This window comes from Rana temporaria, chromosome 11 (genome assembly GCF_905171775.1).
Source record: "Rana temporaria chromosome 11, aRanTem1.1, whole genome shotgun sequence".
Classification (NCBI taxonomy): Eukaryota; Metazoa; Chordata; class Amphibia; order Anura; family Ranidae; genus Rana; species Rana temporaria.
In genome coordinates, this window is record NC_053499.1 from 46,713,770 (window position 1) to 46,741,642 (window position 27,873).

At 42.5% G+C, this 27,873-nt stretch overlaps 1 protein-coding gene across 1 annotated transcript in view; it reads left to right on the forward strand.

Moving 5' to 3' along the window:
• The window catches only part of LOC120916786 (mucin-19-like), a 191,445-nt gene that overhangs the window by 45,475 nt on the left and 118,097 nt on the right, over positions 1 to 27,873 (forward strand). The window contains exons 29-36 of the mRNA XM_040327723.1: positions 518 to 646; positions 2,400 to 2,544; positions 4,377 to 4,417; positions 5,639 to 5,902; positions 9,581 to 16,726; positions 25,154 to 25,432; positions 26,642 to 26,740; positions 27,016 to 27,056. Coding sequence (XP_040183657.1) covers positions 518 to 646; positions 2,400 to 2,544; positions 4,377 to 4,417; positions 5,639 to 5,902; positions 9,581 to 16,726; positions 25,154 to 25,432; positions 26,642 to 26,740; positions 27,016 to 27,056 — 8,144 coding nt within the window. The remainder of the gene's footprint in view (positions 1 to 517; positions 647 to 2,399; positions 2,545 to 4,376; positions 4,418 to 5,638; positions 5,903 to 9,580; positions 16,727 to 25,153; positions 25,433 to 26,641; positions 26,741 to 27,015; positions 27,057 to 27,873) is intronic.

A 27,873-nucleotide genomic window follows, 5' to 3' on the forward strand; every position in this document is an offset into this window, starting at 1 on the left:
TGCTTATCAAGTCTACGTTATCAAGTCTACAAAACACATGTCCAGTGTATCTGAACAAACTAAACCAAGTGCCTGATTGACTGTACTTGGCAATACCACCATTTTAACCTTGTGCCATTTTACAGGTATCTGTTTATAAACCAGTTATTAACGTGTTTCTGTAGCCAAAACATTGTTTTTTTTTTAGCTTTGGGACCATCCTGGAAATTATTAAAACCCCTGACATTTTATGTCTGCATCACATTGGGATTTCTTTTCACTTGCTCTCCTGTATATACAACAGAAAATAAGAAATTTTTCTTTGAAGGGTGGGGGAATCCCCTTTTAAACAGTCGGCACTAAAACAGATGTTTACATTGGGAGATTTCTACCACCTTCTGTTTTGGTAACAACTGTACCATTTTGGATTGTTCAGTTTTTATCCTTGTCACAATGGTCACAAGGACAAAAAAATCACAGACACAATGAGATGATAAATACATTTTATACATTTTAATCTTGTGGTTTCTCTCAACAGCTGTATTTTGTGATTTCTATAATGAGAAAGGACATTGTGAGTGGCATTATAAATCTTGCGGTGCCCCTTGTATGAAGACATGCATGAATCCAGCTGGTGTGTGCTTTATGAACGTGCCTGGCTTGGAAGGTAGGTACTGCTGTCTTTCCATTAAAGTATCCAGAGAGGACAACATACACATACAATCCATTATCCTTTAATCCTCTTCAACACTTTTAATTAAATATAAATATATGTAAGAGATAAGGCTACAGGAGGATATCAGGTGATGGATTTTATGATAATAGTTATGCACATACCCTTGCAATCATGCTTTGTGTTCAACGGTGGAACTAAACCCACTGATTTAATTGTTTCCCAACACAGTTACATTCATACATACCTTTGCTGATAGGTTTCTACTGGGCTTATATCAGCTCTCATCCAAACATTCAAGTCCTCAAATGGCTTGTGTCATTGATGATCACATGTTCAGGCCAATATGGTGCTGTCCTTAGCTGGAAAGGTTTGGAGGGTTTAATTCCATTTAATATCTGCCTTAAAAAAAAAACTTCCACAAGCTTCAGATTTGTAATTACAGTTACAAGATCATGTCTTATGAGTGTTCACTTACTTAATGGTCACAAGAAAGACATTTGCATTATCAAAGTTTAAGATTTTGATGTGGGGGGGGGGGGGGTATGAAGCTTTAAAGCACAGGTGTCAAACACAAGGCCTGCAGGATGAATCCAGCCCTTCAGGCCATTTCATGTGGCCCTCGCACTTCTCCTGAACCTGCAGGAGAGCTCCAGCCCTACTCTGGTCCTCCTCCAGACCCCTACTTTCTGCTTTCAAGCAATGCATCCAGCTGCTTCCCAGCAGCAGCATAAGGAAAGGGGGTGCACTGTAATGTAAGGGAGAGTGGGGGACTCAACATCTGATAGTGGGGTGGTTCTTGACATCTAATATATGGGGAGGGGATGCGCTGGACATCTAATCTTACAGATACAACCGGCCCTTTTGAGAGCAATCATAATGCTGATGTGGCCCACAATGAAATTGAGTTTGACACCCCTGCTTTAAAGAGACCTTTTCACCAGATAATTTATTTTAATAAAAATCTTCTTGCAAGATTAAATGTACATTTAAAAGTATATTATTCTTGTTCTTTACTGGAAAAAATATTTTTTTCTGTGCTTTTATCTGCAATTTTGTTAGCTTAGTGATAGGGTCCTAAAAAAGATTTGAAATTCTTGAAAACCCCTTTAAACAGTATTAGAAAATACATGACCGAGGCAGTTGTTCCTCTAATAAATAATTATAGATTTTATTGTTGGTGTGTTTATCAGTTATCACTGAGATCTGTACTTTATATTGTTTATATTGAAACACAACATATAATTACATTTTGGAAACATACACCTTAAAGCAGATATTTACTGTTTCTGTGCACCACAAACCAAAAACACTATTTAATTCATTTTTATTATTTAAAGCAAGCACTCCCTAGCATTGTTGGCAGGGGCCATCTTGAGTAAGGGCAAATGATTCATGAAGTATTTTCTTCCTGGAATCCATCTTCCCTTAGCCCAGGCATGCATGCAGGAGAGTGTACTTAGCTGAGAAAACCCCTCCTTTCCCCCTCCCCTCCTGAAGACTCCTGAGATGTATGATATAATTTGCCTAGGCAAGAACCCAGGAAGTAACTGAATAGATGTAAAAAAAAGGAAGTATATATGATATAGTTTCCTATCTATTTACTAATGCTAGCAGCATGAGGATTATTAATAATCAATGTTGGTTGGGAGAGTAAAGTTCCACTTTAAATTACATTTCTGCCAGCCTGTATTCATATAACATATAACAGGAATGTTGTACTCACAGTCTAATTTTTTGACTACAGGTTGTTACCCTCAATGTCCAGAAGACAGGCCATACTTTAACGAGGAATCTATGCATTGTGTGGCATCATGTAACTGCTTTGATGAATACGGAGAAGAGTATAAACCAGGGGATCCAATGCCAGGTCCTACCAGATGCTCAGTTTGGTAAGACAGTTTTCACAAACAGGCATAAGGTGTATACATGATATATGTGGGTAAACCCTGACATCAACTGCAAAAGACAAAAGAAGCTCACATCTATCTTTATAGGATTTATCAAGTGCTATTGATCTTATAATTTATTGCATATTGTTATGAAATTAAAATAGGTGGCCTAATTGTAGTATGCAGTGTAGTGAAAACTGGAAATCCAGCCCAAATGTATTTTTTTTATATAGAATAGGGACAGGTTATATCCTCTAATAACTTCTTATTGCTTCCCATTATATCCCCATTATATAGATCTCACCTCACTTTCTTTCCCTAAAAAATAACAGGAAGGAATTCTAAAAAAAAGTAAGAGCCAAATAAGCCTTCACAGTTGTCACCAGTACAAATGTCCGCATTAGAAGATTTCCATATAACCTCTGTTCTGGTGACAGATGTGAAGTCTTGGACACTAGGACAAATGAAGGTGGCAAATATTTTAACACATTCACACTGTATCTAAAACTAGAAAAAAAAATGTTTGATTGGAGCTTCATTTTGATGTTTGTTTTATATGTGGCTACGAAAGGAGTACAAGATGAGCTCCATTGTTCGTGGCTCCACACTTCTTCTTAAACATTGCAGAACATTCCATTTAACCCTTTAACAATTAGCATATGCATTTATTCAGCCTCATGGAAATGGGTCTTCTTCTGCGGAGCTGCATATACTGTATGTGTTCGTGGGCAGAGTACACTGCACAGTGCATTCCCAGCACAAAGACTGAGCTCTCAACACGAGCATGGGGTCTCATACTAACAACTGGGAACTAGGAGGCCCACTTTCAGATCAGCTGATTTCTGTGATGGTCTCTGATTGGCTACCACAGTGATCAGTCACTGTACAGTTTGCCCGTGTGTTTTATTTTGCCCCTACATTTTTTTCTCCTTGCTAGAGGAGAAAATTGTAAACAAGGGTTTGATCAAGATCAGTGTCAGGGTTAGATTCTGGTCATGGTCAGAGTCAAAGGGTGGGATCAAAGGTCAGGGTCAGTGTATTTTAGATAGGGTTAAAAAAAAGAATTGTCATTCAGTATCAGTGTCAGTTAGTGTTGGATCCGTGTGTTTTAGGTAGAACTATTGTTTCTGGGCCCTACTATGGGTACAAACAACAAATAACGTACACATATGTGAGATCACTAAGATTGTCAGGAGTAGGAACATTTATTTTGGATTGTACTTGGTGGTAGATTATGGTAATAGCAACAAATATACAGCTACATTTAAAACAAATATGTTTTTACTATTTTGTGCCAGCTTTTTTTGATAAATTGACAATTTGTCCTGGAAAAGAAAGGTATAATTCACCTGGATTTGTACAGGTGTACTAACACATGTCAGAGAGGCAAAACTGTGTTCAAGATTTCTTTTAAAAATTTGCCAATGGAGATTTTTAAGGGTAAAAGCGATTTTTGTCATAATGATGTTAATAGTAAATTAATATACACCATACACCATACATTATATGATTCTATGCCCCTCTTCCCATACACCATACACCATACATTATATGATTCTATGCCCCTCTTCCAAAAAAAAAATGGATTCTCTGGGATGCCACCTTTCTGGTTTAGAATAAATGTCTGCTAACTAAAACCTTCCTGTTTTTTTCCCCTGTACAATGTTCACAGTTAAAGATTTTTGTATGCATACATGTACCTACATTGTAATTTTTATATGCTTTGACCTTTTTCCACAATAAAAAACGTTTGTAAAAAAAAATAAGCAACTGTACAAAAGCACAATATGATTACTAATATGAACTTATTTCTTGCAATTTTTTATTTGTAGTAAATGTACCAAGACTGGCAGAGAATGTACCAAAACAGAAGGTATGATGCATTAAGTCCTACAGTCATATGAATAATGTAGTAGTTAATATTTTAAGGATAAAAGATGAAAACAAAGAAGATGCATATTGGGAGAGATTGTTTTCAGCTTTTCCAAACAGCAAGACTTCTTTATAATGACATGGCACCTCAAATCATAAATTGCCCCTCTGCTGTTAAGAATTAGCACTGCTTGGAGTTAAAACCTTCTCCTCATCACTACTTTGGGTGCAGTGGCGTTTTGAAGGAGATTTGTACTGAGAATGTACTCAATGTGGGCTGCCATTGGTGTAGTCTCTTTTGCAAATATGCTTTGCCTGACTGCTATCCTGATCCAAACTGACTCAATAGTTCCATGCTGCTTTGAATGTACTGTCAGACAGCCAGCCAACTCGAATGAGATCAGATATGCCAGCTGCTGTATTTTAATGTTTTCTTTTAGGAGACAAACTGTTCTGGTTGCAGAATTTTTCAGTATCTTGTAACCCAAGCAATGCTGGGTCATGATCCTGTTGAAACCAAATCAAGAATGCCAAAGTGTGGCTCTACCTGTGTAATCAGCAGAGCTCTTCTGTCATTTTGACAGCTGTTTGCTGCACTTTGCTTATCAGGCGTTTACTAAGCTCTCAATACGGGGCAGGCAGCTGTGACACTGACAGCGGAGCTCTGCAGATTACACAGGGAGAGTTACTTGTGTAATTTGTAGTACTTACGTACTCAGCTTAGTCCTGTGCAATGCATGTGATTTCTGGATGATGCAGCGGCAGGCAAGGCTTCTAATACAGCTGTGCCTCCCCCACCTTCATTCCATCTGTTAACATACTTACTGACTTGCTGGACAAACATCTTTCATTGTTTTTGAGTTTCTGATTTCTGTTTAAATTAGAGTCTACCGTCAGGGTGGTAAAGAGTTAGCATCTTTGCCTTGTTCCTATTTTTTCTGTAACCCCACTGGGGTGGTTTCTCCTCACTTCCTGTCCCTGTGATGCCGGTATAAGAAATAATGGGATGTAGTTATCCCTGAGACAGAAAGGCATGACTAGTAGTAAAATGTAAGAAAAACTGCATCTTCCTCGTCCTGCTGTTGTTATTTCTTTGTTCCTATTGAAGAGATTTCCCCTCATTTCCTGTCCTGACAGGAAGTGAATGGAAATCCCCCCCAACTCAGATACTGATAGCAGTAAAAACATGAAAATATAACTACCTGTGCTTTTTTTCCTGCAGTATGTTGTGAATATGAAGAAAGTGAATTTGCTGAAGGGGACACCGTCTATTACACAGCTGATGGAATGGGTGGTTGCATGAACGCAATCTGCTCAGAAAATGCAACATTAGTCCGTAGCACTGGCCCGTGCCCAACAACAGCACATCCAGTAACAACATTCGACTTCAATCCACCAAGGTCATCAGAGTATGCAACAGCTGGATCGACAATAACTGAAGCACCTAGCGGTGAAAAAACTCAAATAACAACAACAACTACACCAGGTAGGTTGTTTTCCATAATTCCTGTGTTCACATATCCTTCAACAAATCCTTTGAAACACATTTATGAATAGGATGAAAGGAAACAAAAGGTTACAGGCATACCCCACTTTACACAATGGGGTTTATTTACTATTGATGGAGAGTAGAATGTACACTGTTGCAACCAAGCAGCTGCAGTTGAGCAAAAAGCAAGGTCAAACTTTCAAAACAAAGCAGGTTTGTTTACGTATAAAAAATAAAAATTATAAAAAATATTTATACTGTCCTGAATACTTGGGGGAGATGGTGCTAATGAATGCCATTAAAAAGTAATTAAACAATAGGCAAATAGGTTAAATATTAGCAAAGGAGAAAACCAACCTTTTGGCTGCATAAAGATGACATAAAAGCTAGATGCAATTTTTTGTAATCAGCTGGCTAAAAAAATGTTAATGCATTTTTTTTTGTCGGAGATCGGCGGCACACGGGGACACTGTGTGAATCGAGCGAGGACCCGCTCGCTCACACAGCGGGGATGCATCGCTGGATCCAGGGTCAATAAACCCTGCCTCTGGATGCTGCGAGGCGAGCCCGAGTCTGACTCGGGGTTACTGATCCTAGCACAAAAATGGAACTCCGAGTCAGACTCGGGAATACCGCCAGGGGGTTAAGCAATCCACATATTAAAGCTGCCTATAACATTTTGGAGGGCAGTCTGATATGCAGGAACTACCCGACTGCCCTTAAAGCAGAAGTCCGCCTAAAAAAAATATATTAAAAGCCAGCTGCTACAAATACTACAGCTGCTGACTTTTAATAAATGGACCACAGTGATCTATGCCAGGAAGTGGGAGAAAATACCTGTATTACACAGGTATCTGCTCCCCCCTCCCCCCTGAAAGGTGCCAAATGTGACACCAGAGGCGGGGAGGAATCCAAAAAGTGGAAGTTCCATTTTTGGGTGGAAATCCACTTTAAGCACAAGAACTGGTTGGTGGGTTTACATAACCACTTTGCACTCTGGCAAAATGTGAATGGAGTGAGATCAGAGAAGACACAAGTGGCACTAAGAAATGCTGCCACCAATGCATATTTCACGGGGGGTAAAAAATTATCAGGGCAGGTTTTTTATCCTGCCTGATTAATGTTCTTCATGACTGTGGCTGACTTGTGAGGAGTCAGGGATTCCTCACATAATGAGATCACCACACATTTTTGATTGAAGACAGCTGGGATTGACAGCTGACATCTTAAGGGTACTATAAGAAGGGTCATTTTAGGTTTTGATTCACTGCATATGACAGGTAAAAGTACAGATACTTTCATTAGAATATTTCCATCCCTATGTAAGACAATTTCAATTTTAAAGACTTTTAGATGACTTTTCAGATACATTTCATACAACAGAACTGAAATATGTGCTTAAGAATTTAAAATTGTATTAAAGAATTTCACTTGTTACTGGCACAAAAATAAAAAAAAAGAACATTTCCCTGAGTAAGAAAGAAAAACATGGGCTTTAATATTTACTTGTCTTCAAATTTAGGAATGGCCATTGCTGGCCTCCTTCTGCAATCACTATTATTTTGATAGGCAGACTAAGATTTAACACTTTGAAAAGGACAAATTGATTTACTAAAACTGGAGAGTGCAAAATCTGGTGCAGCTGTGCATGGTAGGCAATCAGCTTCTAACTTCAACTTGTTCAATTAAGCATTGAAAACAACCTGAAGCCCTGGTTCACATTGATGCTACTTTGAAATCGCGCTACTTCAAGTGAAAGGTCAGCGCGATTTCAGATGCTACTTGAAGCCACACAAATGTCTGTCATGCACAGATGTCTATTGAAGTCGCACCTAAAATCGGCCAATGTAGTACAGAAACTACTAGTGCAAAATCGGTGTGGAACCGATTGGAACAGTGGCACTGCCTCCAATAGACTACGATATGTCATGCGTTTTAATCTCTCACATCGCATGACAAATCGCTCCAGTGTGAACCTAGGCAGAAGCTGATTGTGTTATGTGCACAGCTGCACCAGATTTTGCACTCCAGTTTTAGTAAATCAACCCCATTGGCTTCTCTGGCTTTCATTTACTGCATGTTTGCTCTGAATCAGTTTCCCCAGAGCTTAGTAAATGAGCAGAAGCTCTGCTGACTTCCATCTTCTAATCATGTGCAAGCAAAAATGCTGCTTTTTCAATTTTCCTTGCTGGTGATTAGGTATTCTTTGCAAAGTGAAGTTTTGCGTCATTTACTAAGCTCTGGAGCAACTGCAATGTGCACAGTCTATTTGCCTTTAGTACATCAACCCCTTTTGACTCAAAGTTGGAAAGCCATCCTGATTTACCACTATGAAAACGTAAAAGTAAAGATAGTTAACCACTTCCTTACTGGGCACTTAAACCCCTTCCTGCCCAGAGGACTTTTTGCGATTCGGCACTGCGTCGCTTTAACTGACAATTGCGCGGTCGTGCGACGTGGCTCCCAAACAAAATTAACATCCTATGTTCCCCACAAATAGAGCTTTATTTTGGTGGTATTTGATCACCTCTGCGGTTTTTATTTTTTGCGCTATAAACAAAAATAGAGCGACAATTTTGAAAAAAAAAAACATTTTTTTACTTGTTGCTATAATAAATAGCTCAATTGTTTTTTTACGTTTTTTTTTTATCCTCAGTCTAGGCCGATACGTATTCTACATATTTTTAGTAAAAAAAAAAAAAAAAAAAATCGCAATAAGCGACTGGTTTGCGCAAAAGTTATAGCGCCTACAAAATAAGGGACAGAATTATTTTTTTTTTTTTTTACTAGTAATGGCGGCGATCTGCGATTTTTATTGGGACTGCAACGTTATGGCGGACACATCGGACACTTTTGACACATTTTTGGCGCCATTCACATTTATACTGCAATCAGTGCTATAAATATGCACTAATTACAGTATAAATGTGACTGGCAGGGAAGGGGTTAACACTAGGGGGTGAGGAAGGGGTTAAATATGTACCCTAATTAGTGTTCTAACTGTGGGGGAAGGGGGGTGACTGGGGGGGGTGGCCGATCTGTGTCTCTATGTACAAGAGACACAGATCCGTCTCCTCTCTCCCCTGACAGCACCGCTGTCTGCGAGAGACGGGAATGAGAGATGATCTCATATGTAAACATATGAGATCATCTCTCATTGGCCGCACAGATCGCCTAGGAAATGGCCGCTCCGATTGGCCGTTCACGGCGATCTGTGACTGGCTGTGTCCAAGGGACACGGCCAGCACAGCAGTTCCCCGCTGCGCGCTCGGGAGCGCGTGCGGGGAACGTGCAAAGGGGCGGCCGTAAAAAGACGGCCTGTTAGAGATTGGGAGCCGCGCTGCGGCCGTACAAAGTCGTACGGCCGTCAGCAAGTGGTTAAATAAACCTATATAGGGCAAATCCATATCTTCAATATTGTATTCTTACATAAATTCCTTAGAAGTGGAGTATGAAATCCTTTTCTAATACTCAATTTTCCATCCTGCCATTAGATATTTCACACGTTCAGTAGGAAACATTGTTCTAAACTAAATATAATTTAGGTAGTGTTTACATTTACTTTAAATACATTGAGACCCATGTATTAAACTTTTGTGTGTTACATTTGATATATAATAAAAAATATTAGTACATTTTAATGATTTCATGTGTTAAATGTTTATGTTTTTTCAGTTTCACCCACTCTGTGTGTTGAAGCTTATGAGTGCACTTGGACACAGTGGTATGACTTGAGCAAACCTGAAAATGGAGCTGGAGATATGGAAACATTTGAAGATATTAAAGCTCAGGGTCACCAAATATGTGAAAACCCTAGAAATGTGGAATGCAGGCCAACAAACCATCCTGATAAAAAAATAGAAGATTTTGGACAAGACGTCATTTGCAACAGAAAGACGGGCTTACTTTGTTTAAACAGTGAAAATCCACCCACGTGTCACAATTATGAAATGAGAATTGAATGTTGTAACTACCGGATATGTTCTTCTCCTTCAAGTATTGAGCTTACACCCTTAACCCCCAATGTTAGCTCATCTGAAGTTACAACAGCTAAAGTCCCAACATCTTTGCCTGTTGTGTCCATTCCTGACACCCCTATGAGCACAAGTGCTACTAGTTCTGAAAGTAGCCCTCCAGGTACAGTTACAACAACCTCTGGAGTAACAACAGCCTGTAACATTAAGATGGAATGCCGTTGGACTAAATGGTATGATAATAGTCAACCCAATCAAAGGAGCGATGGAGGAGAATTTGAAAGTATTGCTGAAATAAAATCAAAGGGAAATGAGGTATGCACAGTCGAAGAAGAAGAACAAGATATTGAATGTGAAGCTATAACGTCTAACGGTCAGGCTATCTCAAATAATCAACAAAAGGTTACTTGCAACCTAGAAAGAGGCTTGCACTGTGAAAACCGAGAACAAACTGGGAAGGAAAAATGCCTCAACTATAGCATAAGGATATTGTGCTGTCGTAAGTACTGTGAACCAAATAAAACACCTGGTGACTCCATACATACTACTACTATTGCAACATCACTTCCTGGTGAGAAGGTACAAACAACAACAATAACAACATCTGGAACATCTGTACCCACAGTCACTACAGGTGTGTCAACCACTGTGGGAACATCAGCTTCAGCTGGTCCACCTCTAGAAATATCATCTTCTGAAGTTATGCCTTCAGTTTCCCCAACACCAGCATGTGAAATTCAATTGCAATGCCGTTTGACTCGTTGGTATGATATCAACAGACCAACAAAGCAAAGCAATGGTGGGGACAGTGAAAGCCTAGAAGATATAAAAGCAAAAGGATACGAAGTGTGCAATAAAACAGAAATTGAGCACAATCTAGAATGTGAAGCCATTGATGGAAATGGAGTAACAATTGCTAATAACCAGCAAATTATGACTTGTATCCTTTCACAGGGTCTACTATGCAAAAACAGTGATCAGAAGAGTAAAGAAAAGTGCCATAATTACAGAATAAGGGTTGAATGTTGTTCAAAATACTGCAAACCAGTAACATCTGCTCCTGAAGTTATTGGGCCTCCAACAGTGCCTCTTTTACCAAGTAATAAACCTAGTCCACCAACAACTGCAATCACTGAACCTGGCCATCATATATCTGAAGATTGTAAGAAGACTAAAGCAACAGAATGCCATTGGACTCCTTGGTTTAATACTAACACACCATCTGAAAATGTACATGGGGGTGAAATAGAGAACTCAGACAATTTGAAATCGAACGAAATTGAAGTTTGTAAAAAAGGGGAAGTTGAAAATCATATTGAATGTAATGCTGATCAAGACACTGCCACAAATGTCACATGCAATGTAAAGAACGGACTGATTTGTAAGAACAAAGATCAACCCGGAGAGAAATGCCCTGACTTTAGTATAAGAATTGAGTGCTGTACTGAAAAGTTTGTTAAATCATGTGGCGAGTCTAGTACTATAGCTTCTACATCAGCAACGACATGTATAAAAAAAAAGGAATGTCGCCTGACCCCATGGTTTGATATTCATTCTCCCACTGGAAAAGGAGGTGGTGGAGATATTGAAAGCTCTAAAAATATAAAATCTAAAGGGATTGAGATATGTAAGAAAGAGGAAGTTGAAAACAAAATTGAATGTGAGGCTGTTGATAAAGCTGGCAAGACTGTTTTGGATAATACACAGAAATATACCTGTGATATGGAAAATGGATTAACATGTTTTAATAAACACCAACCCACAAAACAAAGGTGTCACAATTACAGAGTAAGGTATGAATGTTGTTCAGAAATCTGTGAAAAAGGTGAAACACCAACTTCAACTAGTCCAGATACCTCAACAATTTCAACAAACACTGGAGGAGAACCCACAAAAAAACCAGAGACTTCAACCGTTACAGTAACCTCAGTATCACAAGAAGATTGCAGTAAACTCAGAAAAGAGGAATGTCACTGGACAAAAACATTTAATGAAAATACACCTTCCTCAGACATTGATGGAGGAGACAATGAGAACTCTTTTAATCTAAAACAAAAAGGAATAGAAGTTTGTAAGAAGGAAGAAGATGAGAATGATATTGAGTGTATAGCTGCAGATCGTCCAGAATTGAACTTTAACGATATGGACCAGATAGCAATATGCAATGTCAAAGATGGATTAGTGTGTAACAACAAAGATCAAAAAGATAAACAGTGCCATGACTATGCAATAAGAATGGAGTGCTGTTCTAAGAAATTTGTTGAATCTTGTGGAAAATCACCCTCGTCTACAACAACACCCTGGTCAGGTGAAATAACGCAAGGTCCAGTAACAAAATCTGTAACAGAGTCAGGTGTTCCAGTGCCTCCAGGTGAACCTGGTAAACCAGGTGAAACCTCTACACCTGGCTATCAAGTGCCTCCAGGTGAACCCGGTAAACCAGGTGAAACCTCTACCCCAGGCTATCCAGTGCCTCCAGGTGAATCCGGTAAACCAGATGAAACCTCTACACCTGGCTATCAAGTGCCTCCAGGTGAACCCGGTAAACCAGGTGAAACCTCTACACCTGGCTATAAAGTGCCTCCAGGTGAAACCTCTACCCCAGGCTATCCAGTGCCTCCAGGTGAACCCGGTAAACCAGGTGAAACCTCTACACCTGGCTATAAAGTGCCTCCAGGTGAACCCGGTAAACCAGGTGAAACCTCTACCCCAGGCTATCAAGTGCCTCCAGGTGAACCCGGTAAACCAGGTGAAACCTCTACACCTGGCTATATAGTGCCTCCAGGTGAACCCGGTAAACCAGGTGAAACCTCTACCCCAGGCTATCAAGTGCCTCCAGGTGAACCCGGTAAACCAGGTGAAACCTCTACACCTGGCTATCAAGTGCCTCCAGGTGAACCCGGTAAACCAGGTGAAACCTCTACACCTGGCTATAAAGTGCCTCCAGGTGAACCTGGAAAACCAGGTGAAACCTCTACCCCAGGCTATCAAGTGCCTTCAGGTGAACCTGGTAAACCAGGTGAAACCTCTACACCTGGCTATAAAGTGCCTCCAGGTGAACCCGGTAAACCAGATGAAACCTCTACCCCAGGCTATCCAGTGCCTCCAGGTGAACCCGGTAAACCAGGTGAAACCTCTACACCTGGCTATCAAGTGCCTCCAGGTGAACCCGGTAAACCAGGTGAAACCTCTACCCCAGGCTATCCAGTGCCTCCAGGTGAACCCGGTAAACCAGGTGAAACCTCTACACCTGGCTATCAAGTGCCTCCAGGTGAACCCGGTAAACCAGGTGAAACCTCTACACCTGGCTATCAAGTGCCTCCAGGTGAACCCGGTAAACCAGGTGAACCCGGTAAACCAGGTGAAACCTCTACCCCAGGCTATCAAGTGCCTCCAGGTGAACCCGGTAAACCAGGTGAAACCTCTACACCTGGCTATCAAGTGCCTCCAGGTGAACCCGGTAAACCAGGTGAAACCTCTACACCTGGCTATAAAGTGCCTCCAGGTGAACCTGGAAAACCAGGTGAAACCTCTACCCCAGGCTATCAAGTGCCTTCAGGTGAACCTGGTAAACCAGGTGAAACCTCTACACCTGGCTATAAAGTGCCTCCAGGTGAACCCGGTAAACCAGATGAAACCTCTACCCCAGGCTATCCAGTGCCTCCAGGTGAACCCGGTAACCCAGGTGAAACCTCTACACCTGGCTATAAAGTGCCTCCAGGTGAACCCGGTAAACCAGGTGAAACCTCTACCCCAGGCTATCCAGTGCCTCCAGGTGAACCTGGTAAACCAGGTGAAACCTCTACACCTGGCTATCAAGTGCCTCCAGGTGAACCCGGTAAACCAGGTGAAACCTCTACACCTGGCTATCAAGTGCCTCCAGGTGAACCCGGTAAACCAGGTGAAACCTCTACACCTGGCTATATAGTGCCTCCAGGTGAACCCGGTAAACCAGGTGAAACCTCTACCCCAGGCTATCAAGTGCCTCCAGGTGAACCCGGTAAACCAGGTGAAACCTCTACACCTGGCTATCAAGTGCCTCCAGGTGAACCCGGTAAACCAGGTGAAACCTCTACACCTGGCTATAAAGTGCCTCCAGGTGAACCTGGAAAACCAGGTGAAACCTCTACCCCAGGCTATCAAGTGCCTTCAGGTGAACCTGGTAAACCAGGTGAAACCTCTACACCTGGCTATAAAGTGCCTCCAGGTGAACCCGGTAAACCAGATGAAACCTCTACCCCAGGCTATCCAGTGCCTCCAGGTGAACCCGGTAACCCAGGTGAAACCTCTACACCTGGCTATAAAGTGCCTCCAGGTGAACCTGGTAAACCAGGTGAAACCTCTACCCCAGGCTATCAAGTGCCTCCAGGTGAACCCGGTAAACCAGGTGAAACCTCTACACCTGGCTATAAAGTGCCTCCAGGTGAACCTGGTAAACCAGGTGAAACCTCTACCCCAGGCTATCAAGTGCCTCCAGGTGAACCCGGTAAACCAGGTGAAACCTCTACACCTGGCTATAAAGTGCCTCCAGGTGAACCCGGTAACCCAGGTGAAACCTCTACACCTGGCTATAAAGTGCCTCCAGGTGAACCCGGTAAACCAGGTGAAACCTCTACCCCAGGCTATATAGTGCCTCCAGGTGAACCCGGTAAACCAGGTGAATCCTCTACCCCAGGCTATTCAGTGCCTCCAGGTGAACCCGGTAAACCAGGTGAAACCTCTACCCCAGGGTATCAAGTGCCTCCAGGTGAACCCGGTAAACCAGGTGAAACCTCTACACCTGGCTATATAGTGCCTCCAGGTGAACCCGGTAAACCAGGTGAAACCTCTACCCCAGGCTATCCAGTGCCTCCAGGTGAACCCGGTAAACCAGGTGAAACCTCTACCCCAGGGTATCAAGTGCCTCCAGGTGAACCCGGTAAACCAGGTGAAACCTCTACACCTGGCTATAAAGTGCCTCCAGGTGAACCCGGTAAACCAGGTGAAACCTCTACCCCAGGCTATCCAGTGCCTCCAGGTGAACCCGGTAAACCAGGTGAAACCTCTACACCTGGCTATCAAGTGCCTCCAGGTGAACCCGGTAAACCAGGTGAAACCTCTACACCTGGCTATCAAGTGCCTCCAGGTGAACCCGGTAAACCAGGTGAAACCTCTACACCTGGCTATATAGTGCCTCCAGGTGAACCCGGTAAACCAGGTGAAACCTCTACCCCAGGCTATCAAGTGCCTTCAGGTGAACCTGGTAAACCAGGTGAAACCTCTACACCTGGCTATAAAGTGCCTCCAGGTGAACCCGGTAAACCAGATGAAACCTCTACCCCAGGCTATCCAGTGCCTCCAGGTGAACCCGGTAAACCAGGTGAAACCTCTACACCTGGCTATCAAGTGCCTCCAGGTGAACCCGGTAAACCAGGTGAAACCTCTACACCTGGCTATAAAGTGCCTCCAGGTGAACCCGGTAAACCAGGTGAAACCTCTACCCCAGGCTATCCAGTGCCTCCAGGTGAACCCGGTAAACCAGGTGAAACCTCTACACCTGGCTATAAAGTGCCTCCAGGTGAACCTGGAAAACCAGGTGAAACCTCTACCCCAGGCTATCAAGTGCCTTCAGGTGAACCTGGTAAACCAGGTGAAACCTCTACACCTGGCTATAAAGTGCCTCCAGGTGAACCCGGTAAACCAGATGAAACCTCTACCCCAGGCTATCCAGTGCCTCCAGGTGAACCCGGTAAACCAGGTGAAACCTCTACCCCAGGCTATCCAGTGCCTCCAGGTGAACCTGGAAAACCAGGTGAAACCTCTACACCTGGCTATAAAGTGCCTCCAGGTGAACCCGGTAAGCCAGGTGAAACCTCTACACCTGGCTATAAAGTGCCTCCAGGTGAACCCGGTAAACCAGGTGAAACCTCTACCCCAGGCTATACAGTTCCTCCAGGTGAACCTGGTAAACCAGGTGAAACCTCTACACCTGGCTATAAAGTGCCTCCAGGTGAACCCGGTAAACCAGGTGAAAACTCTACCCCAGGCTATCCAGTTCCTCCAGGTGAACCCGGTAAACCAGGTGAAACCTCTACACCTGGCTCTAAAGTGCCTCCAGGTGAACCCGGTAAACCAGGTGAAACCTCTACACCTGGCTATCAAGTGCCTCCAGGTGAACCCGGTAAACCAGGTGAAACCTCTACACCTGGCTATCAAGTGCCTCCAGGTGAACCCGGTAAACCAGGGGAAACCTCTACACCTAGCACACCAGTATCCTCTACTACATCTTCCAGCTGCAAAATTCTAAGGCAAGCAGAATGTCGCTGGACTGATTGGATAAATACAGAAAAACCAACCTCTGGTGTTAATGGTGGAGAAGAAGAGAGTAGCAAGATACTGAAATCCCTGGGGGTTGATGTTTGTACTAAAGAGGAAAAAGAAAATAAAATTGAATGCAAAGCTGTGTCATATCAAGATTTGAGCAATGAAGATTCTTCCCAGATAATAACATGTACTGTGCAGGATGGATTACTCTGTAAGAATAAGGATCAAATTGGCGAAGACAAACAATGTGTAGACCATGCAGCACGATACGAATGTTGCTCTATAACATTTTTTGAATCTTGTGGCGAGCTATCTATTCCTGGTACAATATCAACTGAACCCTCTTCTGGAGAAACATCAACTGTTTCTTCCACTGAAACACCTTCTATTTCACCTGCAGTTAGCACTGAGACCTCAACTTCTGGTACATTATCAACAACTAGTGCATCAGCAATAAGAACTCCCTCGTCTCCTGGATCTCCATCATCTACTGGCAGCACCGTGCACTGTTTATGCCAAATAAGAACAGAATTTTACACGCCAGGTAAGAGTTACCTTGTCTTTACCAGTAAAACTATGCACAATTTTATTTCCTTTAGTGAAATTCTTGAATTGGATGACCTGCAATGATCAAAATAACAAATGTTACTTGGTAGTTGTTTGTATCTTGGAATGTTTACTTAAGATTGTGAAACATTAAAAGAAACCAAATATATTGAAAATATTTCCACTACAGTTACAAACTAAAGGTTTGAAAATAAAATTTCCTAAAAAAATGCAGCCTTTGCTGAATCAAAATTTTGCAAATGCTAGTTGCTTTGCTTTAATTCTAACCAGATTTCAATCATTTATGTCATGAACAAGTATATAGTTAAGGACATTCCTGATCTGTATACTTTTTCATGGTTTTTCTACTTAAAAAGTAGAAAAGATAGTGGGTTAGCAAAGCAGCCAACATTCTCATAAAGAGATCAGCAATGGCATCTTCCTTGTTTAAAAGTGGTTGCATTCTATGCTTTAAGTAAAAAAAAACTTAGATGTGTAGCTCCCCCAGCCCCTCCTTATACTTACCTGAGACCGATCTTGATCCAGAGTTATGCCCGAGAGCAGCGGCTCCTTTCTTTCCTCACTGACCCTTTAAAGCTGCAGCGGGAACCATTGGCAGAAAGGGGGTGGGGTAGGGTCGTGCTATTTGTGTTTATGAACACACAGAGCGTAGCTCTAGATTGAGCCCGCACAAGTGCCCCCGTAACAAGTGACTTGCTATGGTGGCACTTGGCAGGGGGGAGGAGTCAGAAGCACCAGCGGAGGACCCCAGAAGGGAAGAATCAGGGCTGCTCTGTGCAAAATCATTGCACAAAACTGGTAAGTATAACATACAATACAATAACGTTAAAGTTTTCCTTAACCCCTTGCCACCCAAGCCAATTTTTTTTTTTTTTATATCACATTTTAAAAATCTGCATTTTTTTTTTGAAAACTCCCCAAACATTATGTATTTCTGGAAAAAGACACTTAAATGCATATTAGTGCGTACAAACACATATTTTTGATAAAATATAAAAGCCCTGTAAAGGTGTTCAGGTGGCCATAGAGAATAAAGAGCATACAGCCCATCACCAGCACTGAAAATGATACCAGCATCAGCCTTGATCCTGGTAAAACTACTTGTTCCTGAGGCCATATATATGGCCTAAGGACGGCAAGTGGTTAAAGCACGTAAAACTAAAATATTTCCCTTGATGCAAATGCATAATTATAAAAGTGTAGCTAAAGTTACCTTCACTCCAAAGGTCCCATCCTTTGCTGGTGCTGCCATCTTCTGCGGTGTGTCAGTCCTCGGCCATCTTCAGTGGCCAGTGCGGGGCAACGTCACTCCTGTGCATGTGCAGGAGTCAGTCATCCTGGCACACAGACTCCATGCCAGTGGTGGAAGCTGAATTGTGTATGCCCAGCTCAGTTTACATGCAGGAGAGGACAGCAAGCATGCAAGTAGGTGCCAGTGTTGCCCACCGTCCGTATTTTTATGGACAGTCCGTAAAAACGGGCACCTTTTCCCCTTGTCAGTCCCCAAATGTCAGTCGTTGCAGGAATATGCCACTAAAAATAGCCAAGATCGATTTGGCTTGGAACTGCACATGCGCAGTTCCGGAGCTTGCTGAGCCGAGCATATGCTGTATTCGGCCGGCGGGGGGCGGAATTCACAGAGGCTGTGCCGCGCGGCGCTGGCGATTGATGTATTAGGACATCCGCCAGGTGCTCGAGCGCTAGAATTTTAAATCTGTAACTAAACAGGAGGTCGGAGGAGCACAGCACTGGAGCAGGACTCGGAAGCTGAGCAGCACGCGGCGGCGGAATGGAGGAGCCTGCTGCATCCAGGCAATACAAAGTTCACATGGGAGTCGGGGACGGACAGAGTGACAGACAGCCCAGCCGACAGTGACATTAGGTGATAGTGGCAGAGGGGGATCCGATGGAGTCAGGGAGTGATGGTGGCACTGCAGAGGGAGACGATGGAGGCAAGGGGTTAATGGAGGCAGGGGGAGATTGGAGGCAGGGGGTGAATGGAGGCAGAGGGTGATGGTGGCTGCGGTGGCATCGCAGAGGGGGATGGAGGCAGGGGGTGATTGGAGGCAGGGGGTGTTGGTGGCACTGCAGAGGGGGATGGTGGCACTGCAGAGGGTGGGGGATGGAGACAGGGGTTGTTGGTGACACCACAGAGGGGGATTGAGGCAGGGGACGATGGAGGCAGGGGGTGATTGGATGCAGGGGGCCTGGGGGAGATTGGAGGCAGGGGGTGTTAGTGGCAGGGGGTGATTGGAGGCAGGGGGTGTTGGTGGCAAAGCAGAGGGGGGTGGTGGCACCGCAGAGGGTGGGGGATGGAGACAGGGGTTGTTGGTGGCACTGCAGAGGGGGATGTAGGCAGGGGTAGATTGAGGCAGGGGGTGATTGGAGGCAGGGGGCCTGGGGGAGATTGGAGGCAGGGGGAGATTGTGGCACCGCAGAGGGGGCTGAAGGCAGGGGGTGTTGGTGGCAAAGGGAGATGGGGGTGATGTGACTAAATAATTTGCCCTTATTATATTGAAAATAACAAAAATATGTTTTTTTACCTTAATATCTACCTTAAATCACATTGCTATTTGCCTAGCATACATGTTTGTAGCCTAAATACTGAAATTTTCACCTAAAAATGTAATTTAGTAACTTTTGTGGCAATGCCAGTAAAAACGTGGCTGCGCCAGTAAATTTCGGGTGTCGTGCCAGTAAATTTCAATCTGGTAGGTTGGCAACACTGGTAGGTGCATCTTATTGCAGAAAGGACATTTCATGTCTTTTCCACAGTAAAGAGCCTGTCTGCTCTTCTGATTGTGACAATGGAACTGTAGCCCCATTCCCCATTCCCAATATACATTTCAAAGAACCCATATAAGTACAAAACTTCAGATTTTGTAGAGTGATACTGGAGCTATAGGTGGAACCTGGTGGATTGAGTCAGTCTCTGGCTATTGTCATACGGTATGTCCTGGGTACTCCAACAATGAGAACTCTGATAACCTTTGAATGTCCCAACCCCTATTTTTACAATTTCCAAACTATAATAAAAATCCAGCAGAGTGGAAGCCCCTTAAAATGGCCAGAGTACATGCGCAGACCCAGGAAGTGCAGAGATCTCACCGCCGCATTTCTCCTAGCGATATAAAGAAAAAACTATCGGATGATTTGAGTTTGTCAAAAACTTAAATATCAGTTGGGTAGAATAACTTTTTAGAATGAGGGCACTGTAAACTTTTCACAAGATGTATAATTATTGATTAACCCCTTAGTGTGCTGTGGTGGTTATGCAGAGTTTCTTCAGACTGTCAGGAGATGGGGAGGAGAAGGATGAGAATTAGGGTTGCACCTATATTAGTGCGCTGATCTAGGTATTCTGACAGCAGGAAGTCTTTCTGCTGTCAGAACACAATGACATAGTGGGGGGAATTCCCCCATCTATTTAAAAGCCAATACTAAGCATTTACATGAGTACTAGTACTCTTGCAAATGCTCGGATACTTAAACTGACACTTTCAGACTCGGTTTACCTATGTGCGGGCCGATTTGCAGTGTGATTTCAAAGCCCGGTTTAGTCCGATTTTGTTTAGAGGTTCAGGTGTGATTTCAATGCGAATTGTAGTGTATGAAATTAGAAATCACACCTGAACCGGACTTAATATCGCAGAAGACTCAGGCCTCGTACACACGACCGAGTTTCTCTGCAAAAACCAGTAAGAAACTTGCTGGGAGATATTTTTTTGCAGAGGAAACCGGTCGTGTGTACATTTTCGTTGAGGAAACTGTCGAGAACCTCGACGAGCCAAAAAGAGAGCAAGTTCTCTATTTGAGACGGGAGTCTCAAATTGGCTCGTCAAGTTCCTCGACGGGCTGGTTTTCGACGAGAAACTCGAACGTCTGTATGCTAAGAAACCCGCGCTTGCTCAGAATAAAGTATGAGACGGGAGTAAAACTAGCATTTGTAATGGAAATAACACATTTTTCAAGCTGTAACAGACTGAAAAGTGCAAATCGTCTCTTACCAAACTTTTACTTAACACGCAAACACATGAGATTAGCAAAACCAGCCCCAAGAGTTTAGCCAGTGGAATCAAACTTCCCCTGCCGTTGTTTGTGTTGTATGTCACCGCGTTTGAGAAAGAGGAGATTTTGTCTTGACAGTGTGTACGCAAAGCAAGCTTGTCGAGTTCCTTGACATGCCTAACCAGGAACTCGATGAGGAAAACGATGTGTTTCGCCCGTTGAGTTTCTCGGTCGTGTGTACGAGGCCTCATAGGCACATACATGAACCGGCTGTAAAAACTCAATAAAATGTGATGTAAAACTGATGAGAAACTCTGCAAGTGAAATCTGTGTGGTTTTCCCGTCAGTTTTAACCACTTGCTTACTGGGCACATATACCCCCTTCCTGCCCAGGCGAAATTTCAGCTTTCAGCACTGTCACGCTTTGAATGACAATTGCGCGGTCGTGCGATGTGGCTCCCAAACAAAATTGACTTCCAGTTCTGCTGACAAATTTTTGCCAGACCAGTAGGAACAGAAAATCTGCAACAAGAACACGACAGAAATGCAGATCTAACAATGGTTTTGGCCTTTCTCCCCTCTACTAAAAATGTTTTTCTATTTATGTGTTTATCAGTGCCGATCCTGACCTCCCTGGGGCCCTAAGCAAAATGACATGTCACATTAAAATTGAGAACCGGGGAGGGGGGGGGGCTGGCGCCGCCGACAGTGACTGACATGTCACATTAAAGATTAAAGTTGAGAATCAGGGGGAGGGGGTGTTTTGCTGTCAGAAATTACATCTTACATTAAAGTGAGAAGCGGGGGTGGTGACTTCTTACCTCTTCTCCCATGCAGCCAGTGAGTTAAGAAGCGGGTGAGGGGCCAAAAATGACTTCTCACCAGACGGGGCCTCTAGTGATTTGGGGGGCCCTCCACAGCTTTGTGGGGCCCTAAGCGGCTTGCATAGTGAGCCTATAGGGCGGATCGGCCCTGGTGTTTATTGATGTTGGATAGTTGCCCCCATTTACTGTCTGGTAAAAGATTGTCAGCAAGACAGGAGGTGAGGGAAAAATCTCTCCAACAAAGCTTCAAATAGCAGTAGTAATCCAAAAGGGTTCTTACTTTTTTAAACTTTTCCTAAAATAAAGAAAAAAGTTATGACTGGATTCATACTTTACTATGAATCGTCTTAACAGTCAGCATTAAAATAAATGTTTCTGTGCTCTGCGTAGTATTACAGCACAGGGACTGCCATTGGGGTTTGTTTACTTAATGAAAATTCACTGTGCAATGCAAGTGCAGATGTAGATCTGAGGGGGACATGCAAGGAAAATAAAAAACAGCATTTTTGCTTGTACATGATTGGATGATAGAAATCAGCAGAGCTTCCCTTCATTTCAGATCTTCCCCTCAGTGCTAAAGTGATTGCACTTTCATGTGCACTTGTGGATTTGCCTTTAGTAAATCAACCCCACGGTGTTCGATTTTTTATTAGTGTTTGTCTATGGACCGTTGTTCTTAGTTCTCTCTGTGGACTACAGAACACCTCTCCCTAGATTATCATGAAGAGGGGAGGTGTTCTGGAGTCCTAGCATACTTACTGTCTTCAGCTAGCCATTTGTGGAATTTAGTTGTAAAGGTAAATGTTTTTTCACCTTAATGCATTCTATGCATTAAGGTGAAAAAACATCTGTGTATTAGCGCCCCCCTTTACTTACCTGACCCTTCGAAAGTCCCGCGCCGTGAACGCGCAGGCTATTGGGCTGTCTTCCCGGCTCATTCATTGGTTGATTGAAAGCAGCGCAGCCATTGGCTTGTGGTGCTGTCAATCACATCCAATGACGCAGCACGCGTCATTAGCCGGCTGTATAACGGGTGTGCACCCGCAAGCACTCAACCTTAATGCGAGTTCGCTCGCATTAAGGTGTTGAGTCCTTACGGGGGGGGAGCCGAGACAGCCGTCGAGGGCCCCCAGAAGACCAGGTTCGGAGCCACTCTGTGCAAAACGAGCTGCACAGTGGAGGTAAGTATAACATGTTTGTTATTTAACCACTATACTACCGGCCGCCGTCAATTGACAGTGGCACGATAGATCTATTGTTCTGACAGGATGTCTTTCACAGCCACTAGGGGGCGCGCCCCCGCCGGGTTACTGGGACCACGATGCGCGTGCCCGACGGCTTCGATGGCCACCGGGAACCCGCGATTGTCCAGTTACTGAGCAGGACCATGAATCTCTGTGTGTAAACACAGAGATCCACGTCCTGTCAGGGAGAGGAGACCGATGCTGTGTCCCTTAGGGGACATAAGGACACAGATAGGTCACCTCCCTTCCCCCACAGTAAGAATTACTCCCAGGGTACACATTAAACCCCTTCCTCGCTCCCTAGTGTTAACCCCTTCCCTGCCAGTCACATTTATACAGCGATCAGTGCATATTTATAGCACTGATCGCTGTATAAATGTGAATGGTCCCAAAAATGTGTCAAAAGTGTGCAATGTCTCTGCCATTATGTCGCAGTCCCAATAAAAATCACAGATCGCTGCCATTACTAGTAAAAAAAATAAAAAAATAAAAAAATTCATAATTATGTCCCCTATTTTGTAGGCGCTATAACTTTTGCGCAAACCAGTCACTATACGCTTATTGCGATTTTTTTTTTACTAAAAATATGTAGAAGAATATGTATCGGCCTAAACTGAAAAACAAAATCCTTTTTTTAAAAAAAAATTGGGATATTTATTATAGCAAAAAGTAAAAATACTGTGTTTTTTTTAAAAAATTGTCGCTCTTTTTTTGTTTATAGCACAAAAAAATAAAAACGCAGAGGTGATCAAATACCACCAAAAGAAAGCTCTATTTGTGGGGAAAAAAAGACGTATATTTTTTTTGGGAGCCACGTCGCACGACCGCGCAATTGGCAGTTAAAGCGACGCAGTGCCGGTAGCTGAAATTTCGCCTGGGGAGGAAGGAGGTATTTCTGCCCAGTAAGCAAGTGGTTAAAAAAAAAGTACCTTTAGTGATCTATTAAGCAGAGACCAGAAAAATTGCAATCTATGTGTATAGCAGGATATCTGCACTAACCCAAAAATATATATGACAAACTGGTGCTGCAACTAAAAAATTGCCTGAATATTTAGCTAATAAATATGTCTAACAGATAAAGTGCGCAACCAAATAACATACCTCCCTAAATAAAAAGGGAATTGGAACAAATGTGATAAAAAACATGTGATTTAGACAAAGTAATAACGTTTAAAATAAAGTCCATAAAATGTTGAAGGACATTCAAAGGATTACTCTGTTCTTTTCATGTAAAACAATCAATTAGCGCCGCTTACCAGAGTGGTTGGATCTCAAGTTATAGCGGTCAAAAATGCTCACATAGGGGGATTGCTGAACCATGGAATGCGCCTCCACAAGCTCATCCAATAAAGGGATCCTCTTTCCTACAGCGGGTTATCCAATGATATGATATTCCTCACAGCCATGACAGTAACCCTCTCCAGGTGATCTCCAACAGTGGGATATATCATAAAGTAAAAAAAAAGAGGCTCCTCTGCTGGCTCTTCCAGCAATGTCTCCTCTCTCTGTTCTCATGAAAAGAACAACAGAGTGATCCTTTGAATGTCCTTCAACATATTTGTATCTACTGAAGCACTTTATGGACTTTATTTTAAACGATATTACTTTGCCTAAATCACATGGTTTTTATCACATTTGTTCCAATTTCCTTTTTATTTAGGGAGATATATTATTTGGTTGCGCACTTTACCTGTTACACAGATTTCAAACTATGTATGGCCAATATGGTTGGACAGAAATTGATCTACCGATTGACTTCTGTTCACTCGACATATTGAAAAGAAAGCTGCACAATCAGTGCTGCAGGCTATACACTGTAACCCTGATCTATGTATTCTGACAACGGGGAAGTCTCTCTGATGTCAGAACGCAATGACACAGCGGGAAGGATTCCCCCATATATCGCAAATGTGTGATTTGGGTAATCCGCTCAGTTTTTTTTTTCAACCCACTGATTAAATGAATAAAAAACTGACCCATGTATGGCCAGCTTTAGGGTGTCAACACCACAACCTCCCTAGATAAGAGCATTCACATACTAGGACAGGAAATGTGGTACTAACAGGACCATAAGGTGGAAATAAAGAAAAAAAATTAAAAAAAGAAACATAAAGGACTGATAAGCTGTAATTCAATAACTTTTTGTTTGAAGGTTTACATACATCGTAATTTAAAGTGTACAATAATAAAAACTGTTATTTACTGACATGAAACAAGTTTAATTCCGAGGGTACATTGCTCTTTTTATTAATGTTCATCCTTTTTATCTGTAGATAAAATGAATAAGCGTATGACTGGCCTTATGAGTCCTTTCTTTCTATTATCTAGGTGAAATCATCTACACAAAATTAGACAATGCTGGCTGTAAATTCCATGCAGTTTGCGGCTTATCATGTAAACTGGAATGGTATACAGGTGACTGTGGACCAACAACAGAACCTGACTCAAAAGAACCTTCTCCCACCAAAGGAACTGATACCCTCATACTGGATGCCCACTATACTAAACCTCCATTTATCAGACGGCCACGCAAAACGCCACGACCCCCAACAGAAGGTGAAGATGAAACAACAACTACAGATGAACCAAGTATTTCTTGGGAAATTGGTAAGTATGAGCGATGCTTCCATTACATGCAATCTCCTCTTAATCTCATAATCTCTTAATATTATGTTATTAAAGTGGTGGTAAACTTAAATTGTTACTAAACCCAGGATCCCACATTCATCATATCTGGTCTCCCACAGTACACAGAACATGGAAATACGATTATTTTAGTAAATATAAATGGCTAAATACCTTTTCTCATCAGCAGTATATAGCAGTCTTGTTACTTCTATCAGTTCCTGGTTAAAGATTGTAGGAGGAGTTAAAGCTTGTAGGAGGAGTTTTCATTCTACTCTGACTGTACTATGAGACATGACACCTGACCCTCTGTCTGGACAATGCTGATTGGCCCTGTGCCGATTGCATGCACCTCCCAAAAAGAAAACAAAAATCATAATGTACTGGTATGCAATGCTGTATCCTGGCCCAGGCCTAGGGCAGCACTTTGCAGGGGGGCAGCACGGACAGTGTCCCCGCCGGCTTGTGCTACACTGTTGGGCAAATTAGTTTAGAGCCCCCATAAATCGGCCGCACTGCTTCCAGTATGTGGGCGGTTGGCATTCTGCAACTGTGGGGGGGGGGGGGGCGTCACTTCTAATTTGTTACCATCCCTGTCCCATTGTAGAGATTTCCCTCCACTTCCTGTCCCATAGCCAAACAGGAAGTGAGAGGAAATCTATACAAATTAAGGGAATCCATTGCCCCCCCGCCCTCAGGCCATCAGAACTAGTGTACCCTCTTGAAAATTTCAGGGTGGGTCTTAAAATGCAAGGGGTGTGGCCTTGACAGGAAGGGGTGGGTCATATTTAAATTAGGGGGTGCACGAGTTTAGTCAGGCCTAGGGCAGCACAAATCCTAAATACACCCCTGCTGGTATGCAGTGCATACTAGGATATTATAACTTAAACCTGCTGGGGGACATTCTTTTCATTTACAGAAAGGACTTTACTTTACTAAGTATAGCTAAACAAATAAATACAGAGGTACAGAATCATTGTTGTTTTCCATATTGTATGAACATATTCCAGACAGAGTAGTGGTCTACAACAACAGTATCACTGCAACTTTTAAAGTGAGATAACTATAAGGTACAGTTTTTTTGAGAATGTAGCAAGCACCACATAAGCCAACTAAGGACATAAAGAATACAGGATTTGCTTATTATGTGAAAACCATTTTTTTCTGATGCATGTTAATAATATTCTACAGGGTGTGAACCTTGTCAGTGCCTGATGCCCAATTGTGGAACAGGGCATCGTGTCGTATCTCGCTGGACTCCAGGTGCCTGCTGTGCCAACATCACTTGTGGTAAGGGTCTTCTTCTAGTTTTTATTTTTTAACACATTTTCCTTTTTATTGAGTGAAATAAACTGATTTCAGCAGTATAATTTTTGTTTTAGATAGTTGTGATATTTGATATGAGATAAGACATTTGTATAATGTCTTCAATCTTTATTAGACACTAGTTTATATTTTGAAATAGCCCATCATTACTACTCTAGAAAACCCAAAGTAGAAATATAAGCTATATACCATGAAGTGTTAAACATGAGAAACAGATTGTACTATTTTTTTTTTTGCAGAGCCTGATTCTGTATGCGTAGTGGATAATGTAATATATCAGGTATTTATTTTATTTTGTTTTAATACATTTATTTTGTTTAAAGCTAAACTCTAGACAGAGGAAAAAAAGGCACACACTAAGGCAGCTCCGTAATCATTCATACATTGTTAAATGTATTTCCATAAGCCGTCAGTGTAAGTACTTACATTTTCGATTTGGATGAAGCAGCACAAGAAGTTGATTAGCTAATTTGCTGACAAGAAGCATACTGATAGCTAGAGAAAGCAGAGTGACAGAGGGATTAGCTCATCACTGTGCTGCTTCTCCTTTCACCTTCCAGGCACAGGCTGGAGGGCAGGTCCAAGACAACCTGGGCTCAGAGGAAGTAGTTTGAAAAAAGTTGGCCATTAGATTAGAATGAGGACATTCTAACCATGCTTTATGGCCCCTAAGCTGCTTTCTCTTGTTATATACCTTATCAAAACTGCACGAGGATAGAAACATTAGTATCCACCCATTGTTTCCTTCCTGGGTATAGGTTGTCAGGAATGTTCATTATTCAGAGGAATGGTGACTATAGGTGGGGTATATTACCAGGAGGTAGTGCGGCTTTTTATTTGTATTTATTTTTTATTTTAAGGTACACGATAGAACTATAGAAATATGTGACTATGACATGTTATCACATTATTATTATGGCAATATCCATTGGTAGAAATATGCAAAATGCCTACATACAAGAGTGCAAAGTACACCATCAATAAAATGCAACAATAATAAAAACCACATTGATATGATCTAACTAAAGTCGAAGGGCCACCACACCCTTAGAAAAACCTTATTGCATTGTAGCAGAAGACTTTTAGGAGGACAGTGC